We start from the raw sequence: 25,585 nt of genomic DNA, 5'->3' as shown, positions 1-25,585 counted from the left end.
ATTGACCTTTAAGTGATATGTGCGTAAGACATTCAGTCGCGCGCTAATACACATTCGCCTTTCCGTTCACATATGGAAGGCGAATGTGTATTAGCGCGCGACTGAATGTCTTACGCACATATCACTTAAAGGTCAATTTCGTAGCCTATAATAATTTACGGAATGGTTATGGAATGGATATGGTATGCAAACGTTAGGTATGTATAGTGAGAATCAGCCTTAATGCTTATACAGTTGACCATTCAAATTATAAACATCTATGCGGTTATAAACAATTCGCTCATTCATTGGGAGTCTAGAGGGTGGTTCCAACGGCCCGAATAATTACCAGTTTTATACCTATCTTTATTCAAAGCACAGCGACATTGAGATGAACAATAAACTTAGTGGGAGGTTACACTACTTTCACCCGATTCCTTTTTTTACGTGAGACGATCTATAGTTACGCTGATTAATACCACGAGCGCTTGCGCGAGTGGTATTAAATAGCATGAGTGGAGCAGCAGCTCAAAAATAATCTACAAATACTTCGACTACGAATGGTATTCGGAGGACTATTCAATGAATCAAAAGAAAAATTAAGCATAATTACCCACGCGAATGTATTTCCATGACAACAATAAACGTCAAAATAAATTACGGAAGTTGCTTTTCATTTTGCTATTGATTCTATTCGAACTTTTGTGCTCCAAGCTAACTCGTTATGAGTGATTAAATTAAAAGATGTGGTGATAAGTCGGTTGTCGAAATTGATTAACAAACTAAGAAGAATGTTCCGGTTAATATGACAAAATTTCGCGTCATTTCACTGGTGGAAGTTTGACAAATGTCATTGAATAATCGCATTGAATTGTCGCTGAAATACCACACGTGAAATTATCATATATAATACCATAAGTAGTCGAAGTATTGTCGAATATTTTTGAGGTGCTGTCACGAATGCTAGTTACGCTGATTAATACCACGAGCGCTTGCGCGAGTGGTATTAAAAAGCGTAACTAGCATGAGTGGAGCAGTAGCTCAAAAATAATCTACAAATACTTCGACTACGAATGGTATTCGGAGGACTATTCAATGAATCAAAAGAAAAATTAAGCATAATTACCCACGCTAATGTATTTCCATGACAACAATAAACGTCAAAATAAATTATGGAAGTTGCTTTTCATTTTGCTATTGATTCTATTCGAACTTTTGTGCTCCAAGGTAATTCGTTATGAGTGATTAAATTAAAAGATGTGGTGATAAGTCGGTTGTCGAAATTGATTAACAAACTAAGAAGAATGTTCCGGTTAATACGACAAAATTTCGTCGCGTCATTTCACTGGTGGAAGTTTGACAAATGTCATTGAATAATCGCATTGAATTGTTGCTGAAATACCACACGTGAAATTATCGCTGAAATACCACACGTGCAATTATCACTATAATTCGTTCCCATTGGCGCAGCAATTTGAAATCGAGACATTTCACTGGCTGAAATGTGACAAATGTTAGATGAATTGAATAGTCACTTATAATTGTACAAGAGGTTTGTATTTTACCGAGTAAATTTGGATTGTTTAGGTAATGAAAATCTGTTGCCTAGCAATTAGAGTTCAATTGCTAGAAGGAAACAGATTTGAATTTCAACAACCCAAATTTACTCAGTTTAAATACAAACCTCGAGTGTAATTCGGCAGGACAATTTAACGAACAAGAAATTCACCAAACTAATCAATTATGGGCAGACGTCAAAGTAGTCATATGGGAAAGGATAATACGATAATTGGTTCGAAAATGTGATAGTGATAAAAACACTAGTGCATTTGTCGCTGGAAAAGTTGCAGGTAACTTTTGCCGCTGTCAAAGTGACAATTGCACTGCGGCTTATGCGATTTTTTATACATGAGTTGAATTGTCATTTTTAAGGGTTGTTGCAGTCGTATATAAACCTTTGTGTATATCGCGTCCATAAATAGGCTTTATGGGGACTCGCCTCGTTTATTTGTGCCTTGCTCGCAAGCTCGCTCGGCTAAATAAACGACTCGTCCATAAAGACCCAGTTTATGTACTTTATATATAAATAGCTATTATGTGCACTAATCTACGTATGAAAAATGCGGTATGGCCCACGTGCGTAGGTCTTTTAACTTTTTTTAGGTTGAATCGATGCCGAAGATGAGAACGAGTCACCTTAGTAGTGCGTATAGTTGGCATGGACTTGTTCAATTACCATTTTGTTGTTAGTTTTTGTTGTTGAGGGTTTAGTCAGTGTGTGGAAGGTTTGAGGCGGGTAACTAGAGAAACTTCGTCGAAGTTCGGGGATTTGTCTAGTCAGGTGTTGTTTGGGAATTGTTCCCGGGCGGGATTTAATTGGTTTTTCGACAAACAAGGTTACAAGCGATGCAGGTGTTTAATCAGGTCTAGCGACGTAGAGGAATTTCGAGTGTTGTCGGGTAAATAACGATGTTGAATTCGTTGGACTGTTAGAGGAAGTGGATTTTGCTTAAATAGGAAGAATGAAAAATAAACGTTGTTGTCTCGGGTTATTTTGATAGAGAACGTAAATGTCTGTGACGCGAATTTTGGTGCCGGTAGTTCAGTCGGCTATGTAATTTTAAAAAAAAGAAAAAAAATGCGGAAACTAGTTTAATTTTATGCAAGGAGTTTTTACCCATGGAATTTCGACTTTAAAAAGTCTGTTCAAAATGAAGAAGTAATTAGTGTAGAGAGAGAAGTCTTCTTTCTGAGAAGAATCTGTCAGATTCGTAAGTGTGATTTCGCCGAACATCGCATATTTCTTGTCCTGGTCAGTTCATTGGATTATTATTAACAGAACTGTGAGATCAATTTGTTTTTAGGTCGAACGTTTGCAAACCGGGTGTGTTGTACTCAAAGGGCACACTTTTCGTACAGGATTATTGTGTATTTCCTGTGTGTTGAAATTTTTTATGTGTCTATTTGAATTCCAATTTGAAATCCAGCTATAGTTTTATGTTTGTGTCAGACTTTTCTAATTTCTTTTTATCCGAATGTTATTTCCGATTTTATTCAAAATTTGAGTAGCGATTGCATTGGAATTTACGGAATTTGATTGGGAGCCTTCGGCTCTTTTAAGTTTGTAAGAGTTTTAGGTTATTGTTAGGATTTACGTGTTGTGTCGGAACCCAGTTGTGCCCTAAGGGAAAATTTAAAAAGAAGAAGAAAACTAAATTGGGTAATTTGAGCTAACTAGGTAAGTGTCTATTGGGTGGTGTAGTGACCGCATACCGTTGTATACTGCAATATATAGGGTGACTCATTAAAAACAGTCGATGCCAATTGGCAGTTTAGCCAGAAACGCTGGAGTACGTCATTTTAGTTTTGAGAGGAATATCTAAATTAAATAATACTACAGTAAAAAGCGATCTTCCGTGTTAATCGAGCCTCATAGTTCTTAAGAAAATTCCGTATTATTCGAGGTGGCAATGGAAAGCGTCCACTTTATCCGAATTGAACTAGTTACGCATTTCTGGTATAGGTATATTTTGTTCTGGAACACGTTGCGATGGAGCCTACATTAAGAACAAGACCACTGGCTACTTTATCAAGAGTCTTGCTGACAAGTATTCAACGTAATTAAAAAAAAACAAATTGAAGATGACAACCGTCGTCGCTGGTATTGCTTCAATCTACAAAAGTTCGCTTCGAGCTCCTCCAGAGTTGCTTTCTCCTTCAACAGCAAACCGATTCTGAATCCATTGCATTCGTCCGCATGTAGCCTATAAGAATTCTCCATTCTTTCTTCTCGCCTCAAACTTTCCCTTCATTGTTGTAAATTACCTTAGAACTGAACACTCTGAGATTAGTGGAGTTGAGAACCTCATCCGTCCTTACTTCGTACGGAGTAGTCCTTTTGCTGGACATCGATTCCGAACGTAGTTGCTATATTTATGGCTTCAGGAATCAGGGTGGAGTTTTTCCGAGTTATGATGAATTGTTAGACGCCAATATATTTAACTATGTTAGAAGTCAATTTATGTGATAGGTATCGGGTGAGTGCAAAAACAGCGTTCTCGCTCTCATCTTTTTAAAACTATTACTTATTACTAGATGTGTTGAAATCGAATATTTTTTCTCCAAAAAAGAAATGAATTGTAAATCTACCGAAAAATTACGTAAGTAACCACAACGGTACTGTCATTTACGCCTAATGAGATGTAATTTCATTAATCTAATTGAGGTTGGATTAAACTTGTTAATGCCAATTTCAGTCACATCCATTCGATAACCTCAAAGGATTAGACCCTTCTCTATCCAAATTATCTTCTTGTAATATATCCTACAAATTCTACATTACTGTAATATTTTTCTTTCAGTTGGACCGGTTGACGTAAAAATCCTCGGAGCCAATCAAGCGCTGTCGGCGGGGAGACGGTACGATTTGCTGTGTCAAAGTTCGGGATCGCGCCCTCCAGCCAGCATCACATGGTGGAAGAATGGGCAACGCCTTGAGAAGACAAAGGAGACGGTAATTTACTTCGATGTATTTTATTTTCGTCTAAAATCGGCGATGGATTTCGAGATTAAATAAGCTCACCCAAAGAGGATAATGAGTAAACAATATAAAGGATGATGAGGGATGGACAAGTTTAAGTACCTATAGAACCGCCATTTGCACCTGTCGTAATAATTATTCCCTTATTATATAAGCTTCACTCACTCTTACATGATCATCTGTAGAAATTTAATTAAGTTTCTTTCAGTTAGTAAACGATTCGATTGTTTTCTGGACAGTGTTATTTTAACCATGTTTAAATACCCGAGATTTTAGCTCGACCTCAATAATTTCCTGTAGTAAATACACAGATAATTAAAACGGTTCGTTAATTTAGGGATCATTCTCGAACTATTATTGCGATATAGCTATTTAACCTGACTCATTTAAAACCCTTATTTACATTCCTCTGTATTTTCAGGTTAGCATACACTGCTGTAATTGATGTTACAGATACCGTCTGGGAACAAGTATGTGGGTTTGAAATTTTTTAAATTCTAAACATTACCCGACTGAATTCGTTTTTCGTAATTAAACGATTACTGCTCGAAAACTTGCGATCATTTTTTATTATTACTTCTTTTTGCAAGAGTTTAGCCATTTTTCCACATAAAAGTTTCGTATGTTTTCTTTTCGTTTTCGATCTTTTTACCTAACTAGTAGACTATTGCAAAAAACATTGTTACCGATAGGTGAAAATCTCTTACTATAGTTCCTCTTTATGTTGGGGCTGATATTGTAGTGTTTTAAATTATTGAAATGAATTTCTCTCGCCAAATATAACTTCACACTTATATGGCTTCATTAATCATAGCCATACTATACCTATTTCCTGCATATTGTTTCCCACAATAACAAAGCTGTATTAAGCACTGGAAAACTCCAATTATTTAGGTTTTCCACGTTCAAATTAAGATAAATTATTTTCCGCTGAGGACAGCTAATATCATTTCTTGTACCTTCTTGGCACTTTGTAAAACTTTGGAATATTCCTACTTCCATGTAATTTTGAATTGAATTGTTTTGAACAAACACCTGTGGTATAGTTTTGGGTAAGTTTTGGAATGCGAATTAGTCCAGTAGCATGCGAGGGTGCCTCCCGAAAATAAGATCAGACAGGCTAGAAGATCGCAATTTCACATCTCTTAATAGTCCACGAAGTGTAGGTTTTGACTTGGCTATTTTTATATCATACACTTTCACCCTGGGGTGGTTGCCACCCCATCTCGAGGGTGGAATTTTTTATTATAATTTGAACACGGAATAGATATAAAAATTAATTCTAAGCAAAATGTGTTCTATACCTTTTTTTTGTAAAGTTATTCGCGACCAAAGGTATCATTTTTCGGAGAAAAGATCAATGTTTTAATTGGTTTATCGCGAAAAACTCGAAAAGTATGCATTTTATTAAAAAACCGTAAAAACAAAAAAAGTTTTTTTTAAATAATTTCTGTATGGTCAATCCGAACCGAGGCCTGGCTTTTTAAAGGTTGGATCTTGTACGCCAAACGCTAAAATACAGAGTTTCATAGTCAAATAACGGCAAAACTATGCATTTATTGCGAAAATCTTGTAGAACCTTTTTTAAACTGTTTAAAAAAAAACCTTTAGCATAAGCGAGTTAGCATGAAAATAAGATCCCTAATTTTTTAGGGAAAAAATCAGCTTAAAAACCTAATTACCACCTTAATAAACATTAGTCTTTTCCCTTTTTCAGTTTTCTCTAATTACATATAAGTAATACCACAGAATATACTAATATTTGATGTCCTTAGATTGAGATTCGAGAACAGTCCCGGCATTAGGTGTCGTAGCTAATGTAGTTACAGTTATATACTACCCCCGTGACTTTATCTTAACGGAGAAAAGTGTTGGTTTAAAACAACAAGTTCGCACTCGTGCACATATCAAACTTCAAACAATTCGATGATTTCCACATGTTTAAAAGAATGATTAATTTAACTTGGGGTCAAGGCCATGTAATCAAACACATAAATTAAGCAAACATTGAATTGATCTTATCTCTCCTTGGAAAAGGTATAATTTCTTAGAAATATTGAAATAGCTCGTGCTGTGCGGTACAGCGAAACCTCTTGCAGCGCCTCTGTACGTTATCTTCGTCACGAATGCCAATTTTGACAGAAGAAACATTCGTATAATGTGATACTCGAGATCGTGGTTATTTATGCGCAGAGGTTTCCTTTGTATTGAGATTGAATGTTGCTCAATTTATTGCTAGGTTTTTTTTGCGAGCAATATGCACAAATTAATTGTCTTTAAAATCTTTACCCTATGCCGTTAAACTCAAACTTTGATTTCCAGTTCCAGATGTGTAAAATCCTCTTTGCATTAAGTTTAAACGACTTTGGTATGAGTCAGGCCTCTAGAAACGTATAAAGTTACTGGTAACACTAATTTGTCCCTGAATTTAAGAGTTCTCGCCACTGTGTTTTTACTCGAAGTTAAACTGCTAATTCTTTACTACTATCCGGATAAAATTCTCTTACTAACATACACGTTCCAGTTCTTGAACTTGCACCACGAACCTTCCCACATACGCCGAATAACATCTCTCATACACAAAATAGCACGCGCCTGCTCCAATAATTTCAGTAAAAAACAACTCTAGTCGCGACATCCTTTAAACTAATAGGAAACCAGAATTTCTGTCACCCGGAACGAAACTTTTAGGTCCGAAGAGATCGTAGAACCGCGCTTGCTTGCCACAAAATATTTCTTGATATCGTTTGTTATTGCCAGACTTATTGCGTTAAGGTTCGCTATAATGTGGTACATTGGTTAATTTTCCTGGTAACCAAGGTATACATTCGAAAAATTACTTTTTTAACTCTAAAGCAGCCACCAGTTACAATACAACAGTGAATTTCAGGGCTGAGACGGTCAGTTCACTATTCGTTATTGAAAGTGATACCAAAAAGTCACAAAACAAAAGATTGTTTCAAACGTCGAATCAACTTAGATATTTTCAATGACGCTTAATCAAGTAAAAAGCTCTCAAGAATCATTATTCCGTGAAAACTAGGAATCCTCTTTTCTTCTAAGACTATTTATAATACCGCATAATGAACCACCTCCACATTTTGTTAAAGACGCTCAACGTAAACAACATGTTATCAACAATTATCTGATCCAAACTCACTTTTAACACACTGTACCATTTTCTACAAAACAAAAATAACGCCTAACGATAACCTCTAATGATTTTACACAAAAAAACACCTGCAAACATTATCAACTTAAATGTCTTACCTTAAATTAAATAAGAGTTCATTTATCCGGCTCACCTAATTAAACAAAAAACGAACCATCTATGCCTTTTTCGTAAACGTGCTTGTTATCACAGCACTATTCCAAAATTATATTTTAAAAGCTTTGTTCGCCCTTTGCCTCTTCCATAGTCAAACTTCGTATGTTTATTGAACCTGACGAGAGAGAGAGATTCGAAGATGGTTATCAAATAATCATTTCCACGATTTTCTTTAATTAGCTGAAGTTTTCTATAAAAAAACAGCAACAACAGAAATGTTAGGCGTACATTCAACTTAAAACATGGTAAAAATTAATACAAGACAATAGACTAAATTAGAACATTTAAATGCATATGCGTGTCTTACCAAAGATTACAATAAATACGTGGAAAAACTACTCCACAAATGGGGAAAACGAGAAAATAAAATGGCAAGGAACCGTCAAGTAAGAAAACGAAAAAACAGCAGAAATGCACATAAAAAAGAAAGCAAAGCAAATGTGAACGCTTTTTGCCGACGTTTTTATGTTCATTATAATTCTTTGTTAAAGTATAGGTACTAGTAGAACAGCGTTTTTAACTTTACCACCCATGAGAATTGAGACGATCTCTACGGTTTCATAGTAAGCGCTATTCGGTGGCTTGATCTGCTCTGCTAATGTATTTTTAGCGCATTTTTGAAAAAAATACGCTATTATATTCGTCATTGCTGGCAGGCCGGCTGTCCGCGTTAGATCTCCACAACTACAATAGCTAGAGACTTCAAATGTTCACTAAAAGCTTTCTGCTATAGTGTAGATGTGCAGGCACTAGTCTATTTTGAGTTAGATTACTTGTGAGATCGATAATTGAAGAAAATAATTTCGATATTGGTTTCGGAGGTGCTATAATTTTACCGTTAGATAGCGTTACCAGTATAAAAACTTATTATTTACTTTGTGATTTGTTTTACACAATGAAGACGTACGGTCAATTGAAATTAAATAATATTAATTATTTAACGCAGCCAAAATTACTCGTGAGATCGATAATTTTAAACTTCGCTAATAAAATACTGACCTGCATTACCAAAAATGCGCTTTAATCATGCATATGCTGATTTACAACTTGTTTGTATTGTTCCTCAACGAAAATGGTCTCAGTTCATATTAGCAAAACAAATTATGCAAATGAAAGAAAGAATATTGTCATGTGCATATTGTGCAAAGTACTTCCCATGTGGAAACGGTCGTATTGTTCCCATTTAACGTTATACCAAATGTTGCTGCTAGCGAAATATCGGCTCTATAATGAACTCATATTACTTTAATTAAAAAACGGCGCTGATATTAACCCCCAGTTATCTCGTAACCACATTCTTAAGCAAGTCGCGCGTTAATTAGAATTTATAGTTGAAAATAATACACATCCACGCCTTGTGACAGTAATGGCAGTGGTGCATTAAGCGACTTCATATAAATTGAAAGTCTTTGAAAACTTTATTTGCGACATCTGGCTCTAATTACTTCCTACGTTATTTCCAACCATAAATCATTGAGAAGAAAATAATATCATTCTTCAACGGTATGACATAATGGTGAATCTCTGCAGCATCTCAGCAAAGCAAGCAACACAGCGATTTGTAAAATAAAAGCAAGAAAGAGAGAGAAGCCCGTGTACCGCATACAAATTTCAGTCTCTACTGCACATTTGTTTGATTGTCAGCCTTCCTAATTGCCCGTTGTTTTGGCGCGAACAATCTCCTCCTGGAACGAAAGATTTTTTAAGCTCCTCGAGAACTATAGATTTATACGAAACAACATAATTTATCGCTTGCGCTCTTCATGCCTTTCTTTTCAGCGTAGTAAAGGAATATTTCATTAATGCTTCTGGAGACGATTAATAAATAAAATTTGGCGAGCCGTTTCGCATTCATTTTAATTGTTGAGTAGAAAATTCATACCCTGTGATTTTGATTTTAATCCTGAAGGCAAAGTACATAATTACCTCGTTAATAGCGCAATCATGGAGTTTTGTAAAGCGAACGGACTGTATAATTACTCAGTTTATTTCACTTACCCTTCTCTTAGTAATTGAGCATTTACCACTTTTCTATCAAATCAAAAAATTGTACTAGCGTGTAGCCTGTATAATTGCAATTTTCTTACAAAACTGGTGGTTTTCATTTGGGGTATTAACCCTGATTTGATGGGTTGCCACTTACTAAATCTGAACATTCACAAGCATTGGGAAATATAATGTGACTAATTCGTGACGTAAAAGAGAAAATAACATATACGATAAGCTCCCCTTTTGCTGAAAGATAAATAAAATTTGCTAGTACTTTAAGATATTTGCATGTCGAATACGAATATCTTAACAGCGTTTCAGATGAAATCTTGGTTCGTTTAATTTCATAAATTGTACATGAACGACGAAATGGAACTTCGTAGTAGGTTATTTGATAACACAGTAAATTCAAAGACGCATTAGACGTTGACTTTTAAGGCTGTTTCTGTGGCCGAGTAATATTAAAGGTAATCCAGACGAAGCCAGTTGGGGACATAAACATTTTTCCGCTCTTCTCGTAAATGAAAGTAAGGTTTTGATTTGTTTTACTTGCGAATGTACCTACTAATTTCATTTCAGTAAAATGAAGAATTAGCATTTGTTGATTATCATTTTAATAGATCCTGAATCCTAATATCCTATGTACTAATTAATCAATGTAAATGTGAAAATTACTCGTGGTGGTTGCTTTGGCCGCTTTTTAAATGAAGTCATTTTTCGAATTTATATTTTGGTAAGCATAGAAAAATTTACACATGTACCGCTTTATAGCGAACAGAAATAAAATTATGTCTGGAAATAAACGGCGATTACAACGTGTGTATTTTCAATTACTTTACTTACTATCTCAGTTCTGCTAAATTGTTGTTGGAGAAAATCATCCCATAGCCGATGACTCTTACAGTGGAACTTTTGTTGTTGGAGAAAATCATCCCATAGCCGATGACTCTTACAGTGGAACTTGATCCCTTTCAAAGGAAGTTCTTTGTTCGTGGGTCGTTGGACGAAGAGTTGGCCATAAAAGTCACTACTCTGATCGTTTAATTGCTTTTCCGCTATTAGATAACAAACATTACAAACTAATTACAAATGAAGAAATATATGTACATCCCTATTGGATAACCGCACGAAAATTTTGCGTAAATTAAATTTTCTATCCTCAGGTGCCTGTAAGGATCAATCGCAAAGCGGAAAAAACCCCACGCCACGCAAAATCCAGGCCCAACGCAGATATCATATTAAATCCAGTTTTTTTACTCGTAATAGGGCACATGCCAGATACATTGCAAACAATTGAAACAAGGACAAATTTTGAAATCAGTTTAAATTATACAAATGGCGCCATCTAGCGGAAAGTATAAACAAACAACTAAAAAATTAAATATATCTTTAAGATAACCGTTTTGTTATACTCTCAACCTATAAATCGACAAATTCGTAAGAAACATTAACTAAATTTAAAGTAATAAAACTTTGCGGCAAACAGCCCTCTAAAGGAACCACCTTGTATACTTTCTCATGCTTACACCTAAAACTGAGCTACCCTAACATTAAAAAAAAATCAACCCCATTAAAAGGCCGCTTTGTCCAATATGACTATGTGCCGATTTTCTATCTAGAAATGTTGTGCCCATTCCGATTTTGTAAACAGTTTTTCGAAATATTGAGGTTGAAGTGACGCTACTTTTGTGAATTTGTAAACAATGGCCCGTATGAATAAAAGTAAGCAAATGCTTATACTTGCAAAATTCAAAGTAAATACTCGTAACTGCCCCTTCATACTGGTCTGTTTAGCATGGTTTAGCAGCGCTGCACTGCGTCCTGTCCTTCTGCTTAGAAGGGCTGCTAAGTCGCCTAGTGCGAAGGAGCACTTACGAGTATTTACTTTGAATTTTGCAAGTATAAGCATTTGCTTACTTTTATTCATACGGGCCAATGAATCAAACCGAGTTTCGCGTTTCAATAAAACACTGCCTGTTTAATGGGTAAAAATACCGTACAAGCTCAGGAATGGTTTGAAAAGTGGTAAGTACCGGGAAAATTCTCCGTCGAAAACAACGATGGTATGCTGATTTCAAACGTGGTCGTACGACCACCGAAGACTCAGAACGCTCCGGAAAGCCAAGAAAGGTGACTACGCCAGAAAACAACAAAAAAGTGTCGAAAATTGTTATGGGTGACCGCAAAGTGAAATTGTAGGAGATAGCTGACGTCCTAAAGATATCAAAAGGCACCGTGTTCAAGATTTTACACAAAAATTTAGGCATGAAAAAACTTTTTCGAAGTGGGTGTCGCGTTTGCTCACAGTGGAACAAAAACAACAACGAATTGGCGAATCTAAGCGTTGTTTGGAGCTTTTAAAGCGCCGAATAATAGTTATTTGTTCATTAGTTACAAAAAAAGATGTCAGTTTTTTCAGGGACGAGGTAAAGATAGGTTGCTATTGGACGACGCGTTATAGCGGAGTCTCCCACCCAACCTTCCGAGTCCCGAAAACGCATTTTTTGTACGAATAAAACATAAAATTTTTTCTCCATCCCCCTTTACTTCAAATTATATTCCAATTTAGATTCAGTTACAGTTTCACTACTATAGTATAAGAACTTCTGCTTTCTTGTCCTCACGTGTCATGCCACTCTAGTTTTTAGGTTAATTTATAACCTATTCGTTCTGACTTCTTACTTCTCACCTCTCGCGACTTTGTAGGGAGCAAATCTTGAGGTAGCATGTTCTGCCGTTTCTATAATCTCTGACGGAGTGCAATCCATGTCGCTATCAGTTTCAGTCATTTTATTGTATACACAATTAATATTGTTATATTTGGTATTGAAATAAAAAACTTACCATACAGTTTTTTAATTAAAATTAATTGCAATTAACTTTTTCAAATTTTGAATTCAAAATGACAGATAATAGTGCAATGGGTCTGAAAAGGATGGCGTTACGCGCGACGGCGGGTTGTCTACGTATTAAAATTACGTTCACGGAATATGTAAATTACGTTACACATGGTTTAAATAAAAATAGCGAGCGTAAATCATTTTCAATACATGTACATACGTATAGGTAACAGCATTATTTGCATTGAAACTGCAAAAATATTTGATTTGTATGTATAGAAATATCTTACAACCTGCAATGTAAAACGATCTCAATGTGACATATCTCCGTGATTGTAATTTTTTAATTGGGCAACTTTCAAGGTCAATTTCTTTTTGGTACTAGGACCAAAAGTATCCACTTTTTGTACAGTTGCCATGGTGAAAGCAATTAATCCGCAAAACGTCAATTTTAGGTACCGAACACTGTCACAAAATAGCGTCTTATTCAGGTGGTTGGAGAAAAAAGTATTTTTCTACGAAAGTGATGAAAGTCTTGTTTTCTGAGAAAAAAGTAGCCTTTGAAAGTAGGGTTTTGTCGCACTAGTGTGGAAAAATTTTTCCACACTTATTTTCCACACTCTTAAGTAAAAACAAAGATACCTTTTTTTTATTTTAATGCCACAATTTACAATTACAGCTACTTCTGGCTAGTAATATTTAAATTAATGGTAAATGATGAACAGTTACTTATATTAACACCTGGAAGTAACGAATTTGACACAGAGCATTTAGAAGTTATTAATGTAGATGTGGACGCTGTCGAAGATGTGCAAGGATCATCTGGTTGACATGTCGAAGGTGTGCAAGGATCATTTGATTGACAAGCATTACCAATTATTTTGTTACATACTTCTAATTTGCCTTGAAGAGAACCTTCTATGTATCCTTCCGCTACCGTCGACGACCGCCAGCCCCCATGACGTTTAAGACTCAAAAGGTCTGCTCCAGCATTAGCAAGTAGCGTTGCGGAGGTACGCCGAAAACAATGACTCGTAAAACTAGAAGCATTTGGCAATTTCAGGTAACTCGCAATTTTCTTAGGAATTGCTCCAAATGTATTAATACCCACAGGTTGTACGGTACATTTTCCCATTTTATAATTTAAAAAAAGTCGCGAAGTTTGAGCATTTTGAGGACGAAGCGCTTTATATTTCTGGTACAAGTGTATCCAATTCTCTTTTCCCTCCGTAACAGAAAAAGTTCTTGGAACATGCGTTTTGGAGTCTGGAATCGTTACGAGTAAAAACGTATCTTCGCCTTGGATATCGTTCACCGTCATTTTCGTCAACTCCTCTCGACGACAAACCCCAGCAACTCCTAATATTAGAGCAACCTACAAATAAATTTCATTATTTGTGTGACATATAACAAATGTATAGACATGAAAAAATAGTAGGTAAGTATAGGTGCTTACTTTCATCATTAAAAATGTTTCATCGGGTGCTTCCTCTAAAAACGTTCTGATTTGTTGTCTCGTAAAAGTCAGCGATTTTTTCGGCTTGTGACCAACAGATTTACGTTTCAAAAACGATTGTAACTTGGCATACTTGGAAATGTCGACGTTGTCTTGCAAAATCAACATACTTTTCAACATGGAATACATTGACCACAGTGTCGATGATTTCAATTTTCCAGATTTTTCGACAAAATAGGCAAGCAACACGGTTTCTGTATACCGCTTGACTTGTTTCATTTTACACCAATTAAAAAACCTCTCTCGTTCTTTTTCGTACCGACTCTCGATTTTTCAGGCAAAAGCTCAGGCATAATTGATTCCGACATTGCAGCAACCTCAGGCGGAGTGCACATAAATTCATCGCCGCTCTCACTTTCTTCATGAACACTCATTTTCAGCTTTTAAATTCTTGTTTTACTGAAGAAATTGCTTCGTACAAAACTACATGCAAAATTACTAACCGGCTTTTTTATAAACAACTCGTTGGTAACTAAGACAACGTAGCGGCGTCACGAAGACTTGATTTTATATTTTTACAGATAAACACGAGAATCGTACTACGACTTGATTTATACAGAAATTGTTGTTTTAACATTTTGATATAAAATTTTTCTCTAAATCTTTAAATTCGAGAACTTTCGTAGAAAAAATAGTATGTAATACACTTGCGGAAAGGATTATTGAAAAACTTGTATGATTGGAGCACTCGCTAACGCTCGTGCTCCAACTTTCATACGCGTTTTTCAATAAAGCCCTTTCCGCACTTGTATTACAATATACTATTTCGAGTGCGAAAATGTACGATGCGGTGGGAAATGTGAACTCTCTTGACGATAAGTATGCGGGTGCAAAAGTGTCCAAACATCAAAATGTCAGGGGAGCGAAATTCTGGTGCGAATTATTCCGGTGCGTATTATCCGGGTCTGAATTGTCCGGGAGCGAAATGTCCGGGTGCGAAATATCTTTGGTGCGAATTTTCCTTGGTGCGAAATGTCCGGATGCGAGAGCGAATTATTCGAGTTGAGAGTTGAGAATTGTCCTACAAGCTAGACAGGTATGTCGTGTCGTAGAAAAAGCGAAGCAAAACAGAAAAGGCTAACGATGAAATACTTGTGTAATTGCAGTTTTAGAATTTTTCTTTTGGTTTTTTGCTTGTTAAATTGATAGAGATACAGAAAAAGCTGTACCATTTCTCGAACCTTAGTCACTCGTAAGCGTTCTTAAGAGCCGATATAAAGAAATAGAACCACAGGAGATGGGGTCGTGTGATTTTTGTGTGCCCTTTTGCTTTTTGGTCTTTGTTTGGACCAAGGAAGTGTTTTGATCAAAATCTCAAAAATTTGTTGTTCCCTGGATTTCGGCGAAAACTGGTTCCTTTCGTAAATCGACTCCACTGATTCAAATGGAAGCCTCGGGTTTGCTTTTCTTAATGCCCTTGGGGCACCTCAAGTGTCGTGAGGAAAACGACTCCATTTCGCATTCAATTTTTGTGCTTAATTGATAACTCGTTCGGAAGGGGAAGGATGGGAGCGTCAGTTAATACGTCCTGTTCCGGTACACCTCTGTCCCAAAGCAAAAGTTGATTTTGTCCTTAAGAAATATTGTGCCTCGTGTGTGACTTTCAACTTTATTATCTGGTTGAATTGCGACATGTATACTACTCTTACGTAACCTTTATATTTAACCCAAGCAGGAATTTTGTACAACTCTGCATATAAAATGAGATAGTGTCTGTAGTTATAATGATAACAGCGATAACAGGTAGGCTTTATCACAATCAACAAAATGTGTCACGCAAAATGGGCCACGAATTACTAGAGTCAACGGAAGTATTAGAATGGAAGACGAAGTGAATGTCAAACTCGACGCTGGGTGGGAACCATACGTTACACCACCACGTAAGCTCATTTCCAAGAAATGTTAATGAAGTTTTCTTTAGGTGGATGGGGCACTCGACACTCACAAATTCTGTTGCTATTCTTACTACCGTTACTGGCGTACGGAATGAGAGTCAACATGTCCGTCGGAATAGTCGCAATGACCGATCCAGTGGCGAGCCTAAATCCCGATGTTCCCGTAAGCGATTGCCACCTCTCCCTTTCTCATTCACCCCGTGTTTGTAGACGTACGAGTGGAGCGACCAAGGTGTCATACTCTCATCGTTTTTCATGGGATACTTCATTCCGCAAGCCCCGGCGGGTCTCTTGGCGAAAAACTACGGTCCTAAGTGGATAATAGCGGGGTCGTTCGCGGTGAACTCGCTGATGGTAGTACTGGTACCGATAGTCGCGCCGCTCGGTTCGTGGGCCGTTATCGTTTGCAGAGCGTTGCAGGGATTGGGACAGGGATTCATCTACCCTTGCATACACCAGACGCTTTCGAAGTGGGCGCCCCCTTTAGAAAGGGCGCGATTCGTTACGTTCGTTTATTCAGGTAAGACTGCATTTTCGGCCGGCGTAGCAAAATCGAGGGTTACATTTCTAGGAGCCAACTTGGGCACGGTGATTTCGATGAGCTTTACTGGGTGGATATCGGAGACGTGGGTCGGTTGGCCTTGGGCTTTCTACGTTTACGGTGCTGCGGGTTTACTGTGGACCGGAGTTTGGATTGTCTTCGGACGAAGTAGCCCTGCGGAGCATGACACTATTGTTCCTCTGGAGAAGCAGTACATTGAGGTTTCATTGGGGGAGATTGGATGCGCTGTATGTAGTAGTCGATAAGAATAACGTAAATTGCGACATTTTTAGCGGTCACCTCCGACTCCTTGGAAGGCCATTTTTACTTCTATGCCATTTTGGGCCGTTCTCATCGCTCAGTTTGGACAAGCTTGGGGTTTCACGATACTAATTACAAACATTCCAACTTACATGAGTAATGTTTTGGGATTTGACATTAAAAAGGTAAAAATACCCTCAGTCGACAAGACAACTACCTGATCCACTTATAGAACGGGGCACTCTCAGCTGGACCGTACTTTGCATTTTGGATTTTTAGTCTTCTATCGGGGGTGATTAGCGACTATGTAGTGTCTCGGGAGTACGTAACAGTGGGATTTGCGAGGAAATTCGCGAACACAATAGGTAAGCTTCCCCTCATTGAATCGTCGAACAAACCATCTATTGTAGCACTCTGCGTTCCTGGTATTGGTTTAATAGTGCTTGGTGTAATTGGTAACGCCCAGTGGGACATAACTGATGCGGCCGTAATTCTCTTATTCATTTCGGTCGGATTTAATGGTAGTTCCACGTGCGGATATCACATGAACCACATCGATCTGTCTCCCGTCCATTCAGGAACGCTTATGGGAATTGCTAGCGGAAGTACGAACTTCTTATGTCTCTTTGCACCTCTACTACTACAATTTATCGTGACAGATGAGGTTAGATACTTCCAAGGGAAGAAATGTCATAATTACGATTGAGTTACAGAAAGACGCATTTCAATGGGCTACCGTCTTTTACATAACCTCGGCCATTTATTTGATTGGAAATACGGTTTTTGTCGTATTTGGCTCAGGAGAAACGCAACCGTGGAATAATGTTGAGGAGGACGATGAAAATAGTTGATTATTTGTAAGCTTTTGTAAAATAATGATACGCTTGTAATCCTTGCACATAAATCAGTTGTAATTCAAAATTACCTTGAAAGAAACACACAGCTCAGGCAAAGTAGAATATCGGGATTCTGGTAGACTAGCAAAAATAAAGAAAAGGGGAAATGTAGCAATAGTAAACCGGATAGGCACCTCTTAGTCTAATTACCTTTTGAACTCGCAACAGTCTTGTTGGGTTCAAGAAGGACGCTTTTTGCCTAATCTGTAACAGACAGCAACACAAACAAACAAACAGGAGGGGTAGTGAATGGCCCGGCACATAAAGTATTGCGTAAGCAATGCTAACGTTTGACTCTGAGAAAATCGTATACTAAACCATAATCAGTACTCAATATAACTCAATAATTTGAATGACTATACACTAGCGAAAGCAGAATTTTGGACCGATCACGGATTATTTTTAGAACATCCGCATAAAAGCATAAACGTGATGTTAAATTCAGGAAAATTACTTTACGATCCACAAATAACTAAATTTCTATATGATAGCAATGTAGTCTAATCAATTCAGAATGTAGATAATAATATGAACAAATTCTTCAGTAGGTAAGTATATATATTATATTCTTCGTAGCGACACAGGTAATGTTAGTAAAATCGAAGCAAATTACAAAAATTTCGTTAATACTTGCGGTTAGGAACTATATCTCGAAGTGTAGGTAAACAAATTCCCATGAAAGTAGGTCACAGGTAATGTTGGTATAATTCTTTAAGCCGGTAATGTAGAAACATCCATCGCGTCGCGCGCACGCCAACACCAATCCTAATAAGATGGCGGGTCCAGGTACAAATGCGATGTCATTAACGTACTGCGTAAGTAGTGTTAGTAGGCAATATCCAGGTAGATCATAACGTAGAAGGTAACCCAAAAGAGAAACAAAAAGAAAACAGCGAGGGAAGATGAACCGCTAAAGAAACTAAGAAAAATGCTGCGTAAGCACAGCCACAGACATTAAAAAGAAAGAGAAACCACCTCGGCAACCACTCTAAAGATATATATTGAGTAAGACGATAGTCAGTAAAAGTAATGGCGTACCTACCAAGAGAAAAATTTGCTTGTTACAGGAACATCACTGAAAAGGAAGAAGTACGGCGAATGCGTAAGCAGAAAAAAAAGAAGGGATATAACTAGAAGTACCACGGAAAACGTCTGCATGACCTCCGTTGGCGAAGCAAAGGACTGTTGTAATAAGAAGTCTACAACAGCGAAAATAAATAACTAAGGTAATGGAGAACATTTAATTAACATTAAAATTAATCACAAATAAAGATAAATTTCTTTACGTTTCGCCCAGAAGTGGGGAGATCTCCTTGTTGCCAAGCACTTCAGTGGGCCTAGATCTACCTTGCAAAGTTTATAATAAAAAAATCAAGAAGCATTGAAGCACCACTCACCCAAGTGGTAGATACGAAACCATGGAGACGGGTATGCTAAGGAGGAGAGGAAGATTAGTGGCCACAGATTGAAAATTAATGAAAAGTCAGTTGTTATGGATTAATAAAAAAATGGCTTATTCCTTAGTGAGGAATGGAATGGAACATCCATTCAGAAATGGAGTCGCAGGTCGCAGTTGGATGGATGCTATTTTACGACGGTACAATGATTTCCTTTCTCCTCGGACGCCAACTGGAACGTCGTTTGCCAGAGCTTTGGGATTTAATAAAGAAAATGTGGACACGGAATATGAATGCCACCAAACATTTAATTTGGATGAAACGGGATTATCCATAGGTCCAAGCAAAATACCCTTATAGGGAGAAAGGGGTAACCGCTTGCAAAATAACTTTAGAGTCACAGGAATTTGGGCCCTAGATTAAAATACTTTTCTGATGCTGATTATCGTGTGGAGAAATTGAAACCAGAAAAACTAGCATTGTACCTGTAGGCAGACCCACACATTCCAAGTACTGCCTCAAGTTTTATGTTAGCCTGAAGTTCAATCAGGAAACTCTACAGATCCAAACCCTACCCTCGATGATCTTCAGGAAGATATTGTTAGCCCATTTGAAATTAACCTTGTACCACCTGTGACCTTTCTACAAGGGATAAATCTCAGATGGTACTAAATGAACTAAAAAAACATATAACGGGTGACCGCTTTGTAATTTAAAAAAAAATTCATTCAACATTGAAAACTGGACACATACCGCTTCATAGTAAACTTGAACGAAAGTATGTCTAGTGATAAGAACGATAACGGCGCGCATTTCGAGTAAAACGCAAGCAGGCTGAGTTTAGTAGATGAGCGTTTGATCGACCGTATTGCAAGTTTTATTAACCGCTGCGACAGAGAAGAAGTGGGAGGGTTTTCGAGTGTCTGGACGTTTATGTAAAAAAAAAAGCAGAGAGTGCGTCGTTTGGGTGTAGTGGGCGAAATACAAATAGCCAACGAAACAGGAGAGCCGGAATTCTCATTTTGGCTTCGAAAGCAACCAGAACTAGTTCGCAGCTTAAGTAAGCACGTGCAACTTTGGTACAAGAAAATTAATTTGCGTACTTAACTGTGAAGATTCGCAGTCTCAGGTATTTTGTGCGTAAAAATGTTATTATTTATTAGCCTTCGCAGCCCAACTTTGAGAGCGAGCACGTTTAAGACAATTAATTTTATGCAATTAGTACAGTGGGGAAGTGGCTTTTTATTCCTGTGCATAAATAAGATCTCGTACATGTTTTCAAGAGTCTGATGTGGATTTACACGTGTTCGGAATACATACGGACAACTTTATGTCAAAATTTCCATTAAACAATCTGTTTAGACGTTCCAAAGGAGGATAATATCAATCAATCAATGAAGAAAGCCCCAGTATCACCAATAACTGTGTGTGCCTTTAAATTCTTGATTTGTATAAATGTCTTGGCCGATTGTTTTTAGGAATTTGTATAAGAATTTCATTTAACGTAATCAATTGCATGAAGCAGATTTGCATTGCATTTTTTTGATGAAATAATCGGATAGGCTTTAGGTTTTTTTATTAGTTGGGGATTTGCATTTAATTTCCTTCGGTTGGATTGAAATTTTGTTTAACATTCAAATGTGTGTGAATATTTTGAATAGGCCACGGAATTTAAAGCAACTTCTGAAATCCACACTAACGCCTTTCTTGGAGATTCTTAAATTAATACATTTAGAGAGTCTGCGTGATACTTTGTTGATTCTAGAAAAATTCGTCAGAGAAGGAGCATTTTCGGATATTCTTTGTGAAGTTTTTTAGTAAATAGTCAATAGTTTAGCAAATGGAAAAAATGAATAAAATGAATAAAATGAATAAAATGAATAAAATGAATAAAATGAATAAAATGAATAAAATGAATAAAATGAATAAAATGAATAAAATGAATAAAATGAATAAAATGAATAAAATGAATAAAATGAATAAAATGAATAAAATGAATAAAAGAAACCAATTCCAGTAGATAGGGTGAAATAGGGACTGAAGCGAGACCAGTTTATTGACCACGTGAGAATGTCTGAGTCTGTCAAACCAAATGATCAATTCATATGTAGGTGTGGGAAAAACAGCACAGTTGAAAATCAACTCTAGTGACTTCCTTCGCAATCTAACTATGTACTAATAAATGAGAAGTTAATGATCTCAAATACAATTTGAATAATATCTATCAAATAAACCTTTGTCAAAACTAATATTATATGCATAATCTCTAAATGTTTCTAAATACTCCTCAGTTCAGATATTATTAACTTTTCTTTGAGTAAGCTTTAGATACGTCCTTTGTTTAACGAATCCGCCGACATAAACAACCTATTTTAACCCCCTAATCAAACGAATCAATATTTACTCGTGTTATACTTGATAAAGCTATAATGATGATAACCAACCCATACACGATTCCGATATTTACCGAATTTCCAAGTGTACCGATAACCACCTATAATCTCTCGTACGCGACAGTGCAACTCCTGTGACAGATGATGGATAACCAATCGGAACGGTTGCGAAAATGGAAAAACCTGCTGAAAAATTACAGGGCAGACCACGAATATCTGAATAAAGTAGGAAAATCGTGGATTCTCAGCGAGGGAAGGTCGACCGAAACCGAGCGGAAAATTAAAGAAGCTCTAATTCACACGGACAAATCGCTAAACGCAATAAAGGAGTACTTCGAACCTTATTTGGAGGTGAGTTTTGTAGAGTATCGGAGCACTGTCGACAAACTCAACTCTGAAATCAAGACGATGCAGAAGGAGATCGAGCATTTAAGGGTAACAAACGAGAGTGGCAACGAGTTAATCCACCAAAACGAAAGGCTCAATTATGAAAATGTTCAGTTGAAGCAGAAGCTGGATGGGCTGGAGGCAATTCGGAAGGACAATTTCCAATCGATTATGGAGAGAAAGCAGGAACAGTTCGACGAAACGTTTAAAATTCAAAATGACCTTATCGGCAACCTGAGGGAGCAGCTGGAGCAGAATGCCAAGGAAATGCAAACGTTGAGGCAGTTAAATACGAATCTTAAAAGCACGATGGATGAGAGGGCGCTGATTCAGACCCAGGAATGTCTCTTACCAGAAGCTTCGAATATTATTGGGTATCCCACGCTTCCTCTCTTATAATTTGTATTTTTATGTTATTAAACGTTTTTTAAAGGCTCTTTTTTCTCTGCATGGTTAAGGTCCTGTTAAAGTCCAAAGGACTCTGCAATAAGATGTCCAGCGGCTACAGCAACTGTGGCATTTCTTTCTACAGAGCAGTAATATTCTACTAGCAGTGTTGCCGTATTGCTAGATTTGGTAATATACGTAGGGGTTGTTTCTAATACAGAAAGTTCTAGTAAGGCCCTAAGTGAGGCAATGGAAGAGTGCAGTTGTGGTCTAGAAATGCACTAAAATGTTCTACAAGGCGCACCAGAAAGCTCTAGAGAGCTTTTCATTGTTATAAGAGGCACATAATCCCGGGAATAGTTCTACAGCCTCCTATTCAAACGATTACATGCTTTCTAGAGACTCTTTCATTTAGTTAAGAAAGCTTTCCAAATTTTTTTAGTGTTAGTCTTGAAGCGTTCTTTGTCTTGTGTGGCAAATATACCTATAGGATTCTAGAAAGGCGTTAGAAGAAACAAAGTTCAAAAGCATTTCACAGCTTTCCCGATGCTGGTAAAGGTCTGGAAGAAACTAATGCGTTATGGTACAAAAACCTGGTATAACGACAGAATTTGGAACGTGTCAAACCCTTGAATTGTTTCGATAATATGTAGGTGCTCTGTAAAGCATTTATGTGGCTCTAAAGAATTTAGAGCTTTTTCAAAGATTATTCTTGAGTTATAAATAATTCAGTTTTTAGTGCTTTTCACACGCGTTTCACAACAAGGCTAAAGGGATAAAAAGCTCAGAAAATTTGGTAGGAAGAAAAGGTGATGCTGGACACTTAAACTTGGTATTGAGAACCAGAGATTGGAAATTGAACTAACAACTGGAAAAGAAATGGAAGATGTCTGAACTAAAAGATGGAAGTAGAAACCTTGGTACCTGGTAGGTAAATGAGAAGCAACTGGAGTCGGGAAGCTCACAACAGTAAAATAGTACTTGCACGTTTACAAAAAATTGCTGGAAATTGAAAATCGGATTACAGTAAGCCAGTATACGGAACGAGAAGTTCAAAACGGGAAACCTGAGTTGGAGTATGGAAACTGAAAATTTAGAACCATGGTTGGAAACAAAAGACTTGGAAATAGAAACTGGAAATTGATCATTCAAACCAGAAAGTGGAAGCCGAAGATTAGCAGAAGAAAAAGGAAGCTAAACCAGAGAATAGTGAACCTGAAATCAGAAATTGCTACTGGAAGTGGTCAATAAAATAATCGGGAGTTCATTAGAAACCGCAAAATTGGCATGGAAACTGAACCGATCGCAATCAGAAAATCAGAATATGTAAGCCGCACACTGGGATCTCGAGATATAAAAAATGGGAACTAGGATCTGGAAATCGGAAATCCGGGAACCACTGGAAATGGGAAAACCGGTAACAAGCTTGGAAACAAGGGGAAAATTTACAATGCGTTTCCAGTTTGTACACTATTGGAAATAGCTCAATCTAGAAAAAAATGTCCCTCAAATAGTCACAGATTCTTAATTAGTACCAATCAGCACAATCTAAGTGAATGTAAGGAAAAGAAGTGCACCTTCAATGACGTGTAATACAAAAGGATGGACTCGATAAAGTGCAACAAGAGAACCTCGCCTTCCTCCTAGTGATTAGCTCCTGAAATTTTCGATTACACGCAAGAAAAGTCTTGTTTTCCGAAGTACTAGCAATTGTTCCAAGGAAACCTCACCTTCGATGGCACTTGAGTCAAAAGGATTGCTTCCAAAAAAAACGGCAACCAAGAAAACTACCTTTCCTCCTAGTAACATTAGGGTTTTGGAATGTTCCCCCCAAAAGAAAGTTTTTCGTCTAAGGAAGACTGGGTGCATGTTCTAAGAAAGTTTCACCTACGATAAAGCTCGAATATACAGAGTTGCCATTTAAAAAAGTACAGCTAAGAAAAATTTTCCCGGATAATTGCACATACTGTACTGGGTGTCTCTAATAAAAGATACAACCAAGAAAATGCACTTTCCTCCGGTTCTAAGGAAGATTTACCTTGCTTTCCCTCGAATAGCTGACTGAGTTTTAGCCCGTAAGCGAAATTGCTCCCCCTCCTGGAAACTTTATCTAAGAATAATGCACCTTTAATGAAGCTTGACGACTTTCCTAAGAAAAATACAACCCAAAGGGCTCACCTTCCTACAAGTAAATGGCACATAGCCTACTGAGAATTTGTACCAATAAAAATTCCCCTTCAATAAAGCACGTTGGAAACGGTCGCCTCTAAAAAAATTCGCCTCGCCCTTCCCTTACCCGAGCAGTTGGTCCAGAGAATTATCGACTTCCAGGTGTTCTCCTCTCTGAAGTACTGGAAACTTGTACCAATACAAGGATACAAAGGAAATTCAGTTTTATTGACGCTTGACTTAAAAGCTGTACCTAAAGACCCTACCGATCCATGGAACCATGTTCGCCTCCAAGGGAAGTTCTCCCCTCCAATACGCTCCAAAGAAAACTGACTTTCAATGTAACTTGACCCTGAATGCGTTTAAAGAAATACCTAGAACACCTACAAATCTTGCTATCCTTCGAGTAAATGAACTAGGAATGTTCACTCTACCAAAATTCCTCTCCAAGGTACCCGGGCCCTGAAAAAGATTTCACATTTAATGAAAGTTCACCCACAACGGTAACCTCTAAAAAGTACAAACCCCCCTTCAATAATTAGCTTCTGGAACTTTCGTCACCAAGGAAAGTTATCCCTCTCCAAAGTTCTTAGGAAAATTCAGTCTCAATAAGTCTTGACTCAGTGATTCTGCCTCTAAAACAATACAACGAAGGAAAGTGAAAATACCCAACTTGAAAGCGTCCTCGTGAAAAACATTGACGGGATGGAAAGGCCATTCGAAAGCCCTGCTAATGTAATCTTGAAGTCAGTTAGTGTAATTAGCAAACTTAATGCCATTTCCAATTATCAATAATTGCCACCGAACGTATGGTTTCGCGCGGCTTATAAGAAAGCACATACGCAAATCTGCAACTCCTAACATTAATTTATTAAATCCGTCCCTGACTACCGCCTTCATCTGTTGCATTTATTCATATCACACCACAGCCACATTTTTATAGGATTATAATTATCTACTTGCAAATATTACATCTGGAATTTAATTAATTAATCTTAATTGAAAAGAATTTACCTTGTAGTGAATTATTCCTATACATAGTGGAGTCGCACTGAATATGATTGATC

The 25,585-nt window shown here is 37.2% G+C and overlaps 3 protein-coding genes across 3 annotated transcripts; 2 read left to right on the top strand and 1 right to left on the bottom strand.

Moving 5' to 3' along the window:
- Nucleotides 1-13,405: 13,405 nt before the first annotated feature.
- Nucleotides 13,406-14,923, bottom strand: LOC116182638. Its single transcript, XM_031503179.1, has 3 exons — nt 14,133-14,923; nt 13,569-14,051; nt 13,406-13,417 (listed from the first exon to the last, which is right to left on the bottom strand). The coding sequence occupies exons 1-3, from the start codon at nt 14,409-14,411 to the stop codon at nt 13,406-13,408; spliced, it is 774 nt and encodes a 257-aa protein (XP_031359039.1). The 5' UTR covers nt 14,412-14,923.
- A 1,050-nt stretch (nt 14,924-15,973) lies between these two features.
- LOC116182639 (putative inorganic phosphate cotransporter) lies at nt 15,974-17,740 on the top strand. The gene is made up of 8 exons (XM_031503181.1): nt 15,974-16,072; nt 16,114-16,250; nt 16,298-16,607; nt 16,659-16,876; nt 16,922-17,074; nt 17,122-17,254; nt 17,300-17,553; nt 17,603-17,740. The coding sequence occupies exons 1-8, from the start codon at nt 16,012-16,014 to the stop codon at nt 17,738-17,740; spliced, it is 1,404 nt and encodes a 467-aa protein (XP_031359041.1). The 5' UTR covers nt 15,974-16,011.
- Nucleotides 17,741-21,626: 3,886 nt separating this feature from the next.
- On the top strand, nt 21,627-22,398 carry LOC116182640. The gene is made up of 2 exons (XM_031503182.1): nt 21,627-21,926; nt 21,981-22,398. Exons 1-2 carry the CDS (start codon nt 21,717-21,719, stop codon nt 22,359-22,361), a joined length of 591 nt encoding a protein of 196 aa, XP_031359042.1. The 5' UTR covers nt 21,627-21,716; the 3' UTR covers nt 22,362-22,398.
- Nucleotides 22,399-25,585: the final 3,187 nt, after the last annotated feature.

This window comes from Photinus pyralis, unplaced genomic scaffold (assembly GCF_008802855.1).
Source record: "Photinus pyralis isolate 1611_PpyrPB1 unplaced genomic scaffold, Ppyr1.3 Ppyr1.4_unclustered_Scaffold6493, whole genome shotgun sequence".
In the NCBI taxonomy this organism is placed as follows: domain Eukaryota; kingdom Metazoa; phylum Arthropoda; class Insecta; order Coleoptera; family Lampyridae; genus Photinus; species Photinus pyralis.
The sequence above is the reverse complement of the archived record's forward strand: the minus strand, read 5'-3'. Positions and strand labels throughout refer to the sequence as shown.

Excerpts from the sequence above, each read along its gene's own strand:
- LOC116182638 (XM_031503179.1), bottom strand. The coding sequence starts at position 14,411 with ATGAAACAAGTCAAGCGGTATACAGAAACCGTGTTGCTTGCCTATTTT. Across the intron at positions 14,052-14,132 it reads AAACATTTTTAATGATGAAA|GTTGCTCTAATATTAGGAGT; the intron begins GTAAGCACCTAT and ends ATTTATTTGTAG.
- LOC116182639 (XM_031503181.1), top strand. The coding sequence starts at position 16,012 with ATGGAAGACGAAGTGAATGTCAAACTCGACGCTGGGTGGGAACCATAC. Across the intron at positions 16,608-16,658 it reads CGTTACGTTCGTTTATTCAG|GAGCCAACTTGGGCACGGTG; the intron begins GTAAGACTGCAT and ends TTACATTTCTAG. Across the intron at positions 17,255-17,299 it reads GAAATTCGCGAACACAATAG|CACTCTGCGTTCCTGGTATT; the intron begins GTAAGCTTCCCC and ends CATCTATTGTAG.
- LOC116182640 (XM_031503182.1), top strand. The coding sequence starts at position 21,717 with ATGATGGATAACCAATCGGAACGGTTGCGAAAATGGAAAAACCTGCTG. Across the intron at positions 21,927-21,980 it reads ACTTCGAACCTTATTTGGAG|ACGATGCAGAAGGAGATCGA; the intron begins GTGAGTTTTGTA and ends TCTGAAATCAAG.